The sequence below is a fragment of the Buceros rhinoceros genome, unplaced genomic scaffold (assembly GCF_000710305.1).
Source record: "Buceros rhinoceros silvestris isolate BGI_N320 unplaced genomic scaffold, ASM71030v1 scaffold35521, whole genome shotgun sequence".
In the NCBI taxonomy this organism is placed as follows: Eukaryota; Metazoa; Chordata; class Aves; order Bucerotiformes; family Bucerotidae; genus Buceros; species Buceros rhinoceros.
The window spans coordinates 1-5,644 of NW_010396718.1; the positions used below are offsets into that span (position 1 = coordinate 1).

At 41.3% G+C, this 5,644-nt stretch overlaps 1 protein-coding gene across 1 annotated transcript; it reads right to left on the reverse strand.

The window, feature by feature from the left end:
- Positions 1-353: 353 nt before the first annotated feature.
- On the reverse strand, positions 354-5,299 carry MRPS36 (mitochondrial ribosomal protein S36; the record flags this gene model as incomplete). Its single annotated transcript, XM_010145969.1, has 4 exons — positions 354-371; positions 1,612-1,814; positions 4,947-5,010; positions 5,159-5,299. Coding segments are annotated over 4 exons (426 nt in total), but the record flags the coding sequence as incomplete, so codon positions are not given.
- Positions 5,300-5,644: the final 345 nt, after the last annotated feature.

A 5,644-nucleotide genomic window follows, 5' to 3' on the forward strand; every position in this document is an offset into this window, starting at 1 on the left:
AACCGCTCAGCCCGAGCCACCACAAAAGCTGAGGACCCGCTCCTGCCTGTGAAATTACCCCTGATGAGACATCTGAATCTTTTCAACTTAAAAATAAAATGACTCCAATTGTCGACTTAGTAAATGGCTAATTAGAAAAAATTTTAATGGCGTGGACATCAAATATATTCAATTGCTAGTCAGCCCCCAACAGAAAATCCTTCTCAGTGACAAATTGTGCCAACCTTCACACCCTTCTCATGAGTTTTTATTAAAGCTATTCGTATACGATTATTTTCAGTATTATGGAAATGCCTTTATTGTGAATACAACACGTCGTTCTTCAGCGGTGGCCGATGACCTATCTTCCATGATTATTCTGGACCTCCACGCTGCAAAAGCAAAGCAGACAGTTAAATATATTCCACAAAGAGGACAGGGAATGGAGATCAAATCTTCCTTTTCTCACCAGACAGACAGAATTCTAGTTTTAATTTCTGATTCATACACTGGTTTTTCAGCTATATGCATAGAGTGTCAGATACCAGCATCTACCAGTATCAGCCCCATTTTATTCCAGGGAGAAATCAAGATCAACACCTGCTACTACAATGGCAGCTGCTTCCACTCCTTCCGTTCTGAAGAAGCCCGACCCTTACCCGCTTCAGGAAGGTCTCACAAACACAGCAGTAGCGAGCACACGTTTTAGAATTACTTTCCCTGCCCAAATTCCAAAGTACAAAGTAAAAACAAAGCCAAGGTTGCAATCTTCACGAGGCATCAGGTATTAAACTCATTATTTAAAAAATGTTTTACCACTTACCCGCTTACCACCAACAGAAAATTTATGCTAGAGGTCAAGAAGTGTATTCTATGGGAAATAACTAATTTTATTCCTAATTATAGTACACTATGCACATACATGCAGGAAAACTCATTTCCTCTACTAACATGAGTAAATTTATGAAAGCTAAGCAAGTGTCTTTTCACTTCAAACTCACACCATCTCACAAGTTTGTCAAATCTCGTGCATTCTCGCTTTTTTAGCATCGGTATCTACTGCTGAGGATTGTTGCAAAAAGAACAAAAAAGCAGGTTTTTCTTCCCTTTCATATGGAATGCCGCATCTGCAAATATTGCAGAAAATACTTGTAACAAGTTTAATAAAATATTTCCACTACTGGAAAAACAAGAGTTAACTTACTAATAAGTAACTTATAAAAACTAGTTCGGGAAGTATCTCGGACTTCAATCCCCTTGTGACAGTCTTCACTGGTCTACGAGCAGAGGCCGGTGCTCCTGTCCCGCACAGATCACACATTAAACGGCTGTTACAAAACAGGCAGCGACACCGATTAACGTAGGCTGCCACTACTGGTAGCTGTCTGCATGTCTGTTTTAAGTCCGTATCTCACTCCTCAGCTGTACTACAAGCTACTAGTAAGTGAGAGCTGGCTACCTTTTGTGCGAAGGATTTGTAGCTTGGGTACTGTGCACCAATGCCACGAAAGCTAGGAGCGCACTTTATCAAGAATTACAACATAATACCGGATTTGAAACTTTTAGGAAGGTGTAGAAATAAGGTACATGTTAGGTAAACACAGACGGTACAGACCAATAAATGAAACTTACCTGAATAAATTCAATCTCTTCATCTGACATCAGTTTCCTTCTGTATTTCTGAGGTAAGGTTCTTGCTAATTCAGAAGTGTCTGGAGTACCTTGTACCCTACTAACAGGAGAAACATTTTGAAAGGCGGGTGATCTGCCCCCTGCAGATTCCTGTGCTTTTGAAGCATGGAGAGATGGCACGCTTGCTTGTAGAAATTCCTGTACTGAAACACAGATTGCAAAACCATTTACAGAGATAAAACAAGACTGCAAAATTTATTAATGAGCAGCCAATGAAAGTTACCAGTTACTGACAATTTTCTTCATCATAACCAATATTTAAAATACTAAGACATTCTACTTCTCACAGCTTGTTTTTATTCTTTTTAAATATATCAAGAGCATAGTGAAAAAAATTCTAATAGTAAAAGCAAGCATGTTTGAGCATCAGAAATACTGAAATGGAAACAAGATAAATCAGCATATATCCTAACACAGGCTTCTTCACTGGGAAGCCGTACCTACAGAAAAAGCATCAAGTATCATAAAAGTCTGTGTGGAGGCAACTAATGTGGAATGATAAATTGCTAAGATCCACTGAGAGGATGCTTTTTGTTCCCTGTGACTGTAAAGACAGACAAGTGAAAAGAGGTGGAGGCTTACAGAAGGATAAAGGTCACAACTATGACATACCACAACATGGAACACCATGTTGTTTCCATTTCTAATATCACAAAATGACATCATACCACCTTTTGTTAATGATGTGCAGAACGACCACCAAGTATCAGGCATCAACAATCAATATTAAAGAAATGCTGAGACCAAGGAGTGTTTGAAGTGCTTCACAGGGGAGGACCAGGGCTAGGCTTAAGGAATTCACATTAGAGCAACTGCCATCAGTTTAAGGATAGGAGAAGAGGTGACAACAGGGAGGTGTTGTCAAAGTCAGCTTTCTGAGCCTTAGGTCTGTCCCACCATGGCTGGTTTTACAATGGCAGCCTGCAATTACCCTACCAGGCAGGACACAGTCTCACAGCACTATGTGTATTTCATAAGCACTCGGACTTCTCTATATATGGTTAAACACCTGATAAAGCAGAAAGCTTCCACAGGGAATCCCTCTCGGTGCTCCTGAAAAATGAGCAAAACAAACGCAACATCTAAACAGACAGGATGGAGGGACTATGTCATCATAAAATAAGAAACGTCAAGACTGGATGAGTCAAAGAATGCAAAGAGTTACAATACCACAGCATCGCCTGCCTGCCTGCCTGCCTCCCTCCCTCCTCCAACAGGATCACTGAGGATAAAGGAGAGGGGCCAGTTGTAGCCGAAGTGAGTCCGAGTCAATGGCAGGATTGGGACATCAAACAACCTGTGGAGGAAAAAAAAAAAAAAGAAGAAAAAAAAAGGAAGAAAAGAAGAAAGCCACCATTGAGAGGCAAGTTTAGAACTTCTCAGTCAGAAGAGAGTATCTGAAAGTCCCGTTGATCAGGCTGTTCAACGAAAACCAGAAAGTCACAAACAGAGCCAGTGTGGTCAAACCACCAATGGAGGAAAAAAAAAAAAAAGAAGAAAAAAAAAGGAAGAAAAGAAGAAAGCCACCATTGAGAGGCAAGTTTAGAACTTCTCAGTCAGAAGAGAGTATCTGAAAGTCCCGTTGATCAGGCTGTTCAACGAAAACCAGAAAGTCACAAACAGAGCTAGGACAAAGACAGCCCATCAGAAGGACCATATTCTGAAGAGGGGGCAAAATATTTTTGTTTCAAGAAATAACACCTTATATATGAAAAAAAAAATCCAAACAGCTTCCCCAAGTTTGTCTCATCATCACAAAAATGTCTAGAGATTTGTCAAGGATTTTCCCCTACTGTATGTTTCGGTTTGAAGTGTAGTTGGAGTAGATGCATTAGCCAACTGAAACCATCAGAAGTCAAGACTCAAAAGTACCAGATTTAACACTGCTGTTGCTTTAGCTCAGATACAGTCTCTACTACATTTCTGCCTTCCCTGTTTGAGACCATCACGCTGCAGTAGTAATGTGCTCAAAGAATCTGGCTAGCCTTTCAAGCACCCGTGTCCCTGAAAGTTTAGTCTTGATCTGCAGAGCTGTTTGGCTACGAGAGAGCTCTGTTGTTGCTAGAAGCAACCCCCTGGTATAGTGAAAGACAGCTATTGCTACAGCATTCAAGCCAGATGAAGTGGATTGCAATATACTGATGACAGAACCCAATAAAGGTAGAAAAGTAACGTACTTAAAACACTTAATCCCAAAAACCTTCTGAGGTTAAACAAGAGGTAAGATGTTTCCAAGCCTCTGAGAAAGCAGTACACTGACATGAGAGGTGGTGAATTTGACTGGACAGTGCTCAATATACAGAATTCTGACAGAAAGTTACCACAGAAAACAGCTCCTGAAGGCAAGCCAGAAGTAGTGCTGATGTGCACTGTCGGTAATTTCTAATGTTAATGGACAAACTAACCACAAACGTGATTTAAAATCACAAAATGCAATTTAAATCACAAATGCTGTGATAACATTGTATGGTATCATTTCTAAAGAAGGAAGAGTAACAACAGCTTCTAAAGACATCTACTTTAGTTCCAAGTGCTTTGCTGACTCAAAAGGAAAATTAAAACTACACATCACTCATATAAGTTTGATGTTTAAATGCAATTCTGTAAATTTGGAATCCTGTAAATATCAACAGAGATATAGGTATATTCACCTCTTCCATTTCACCTGCGTTTTCCCTGGCGTTGTCATATTTTTCTACATGGGACAGCATCCGCAGGTTGCATTCACTGACATACTCTTTTTGACTAACCAGAGATATAGGTGTAAGAATTGCAATGAAATAATTTTTCTGATAATTTCTGAAAATTATTTTTTCAGTATTAATTAGCAGCACAAGGAAATACTTCTTAAAATGTACAGCGGTGTGGCTCTCCCAGCTCTAATCATCATTTTAAACACCACAGACACCACCCACTTCAACTCAGAAAAGATGAGAAAAACGCAACCCAATTTCTCCAAATATCACTGAATACCTAAAGCTGCTTCAAACTGTCTTGGGCACAATCAATTCAGGCAAATATTAGTACTTGTAAAAATGGGAGTTTATATGTAAGTAGTAAAACAACACTGCAAATCTTTGAGTCTGCCTTGACCATGGAACAGGCATGCATGTATTATGTGTATTCCCACAGCGCTGGAGTCTGAAGACTCGGAGAGTTGCCTTGAAACTCAAAGTACTATATTTCAAAATCAGCTGAAACAGAAATCCTGCTATTATAAAACCGTTAATGCAAAGAAATGAGGGGCAAATTGTTTCTATAGGTGAAATACTTACTTTTAGGCCTCGGACTACTTTTTCTGTCTGGGAACTTAATTAATGGTGTATGTGGCTTGACTACCTAAAACGAGGAAAGGCGGTAGGAGAAGCAAGGAGCATAAAACGTATTTTTAGACACGTTACCTTCACAGTAATAATGTGGAACACAAACATACTGAAGAAGCACTTCTATACTGCTGCTTTCCGCAGAACCCATCTGATACACTTACCCATTGAAGTTCTGTGCTTAGCCCAGCAGGAGTTTCACCCTTAAAGGCGCTCCTCCGCCCCAACGCCCAGCGCAGCAACAAGCGCTGTCTGCCTTCGCTCACCGCAACCCGTGCGCAACCCGAGCGCTCGCTCAGAACCCGCTGTTACACCAACACCGTTACAAAATTTCGGCGCATGCAAGTCCGAGCTGTTTGCTCAGCTGGCTGCACGGGGCTGGTGAGGGCCATTTAGAAGAAACTACAAAGCCTGGTAAACGAAGCCACACAGCTGATTTTGGAAACACGTCTTTTGAGGAAGACTCCCTCTCTCGCCTTCACCTTGAAGGGAGATGGCTTCGAAAGGAAATGCCGGCCAGCGCCCTGCTCTCTTCAACAGCGCACAAACCCCTGCGGGCTGCCCTGTGGCATCCTTCGGCACCACTGAACCAGGCATCAAATGACCGGCGACACCGGGCAGAACGCCCTCCCCCTGCACCGCACACCTCC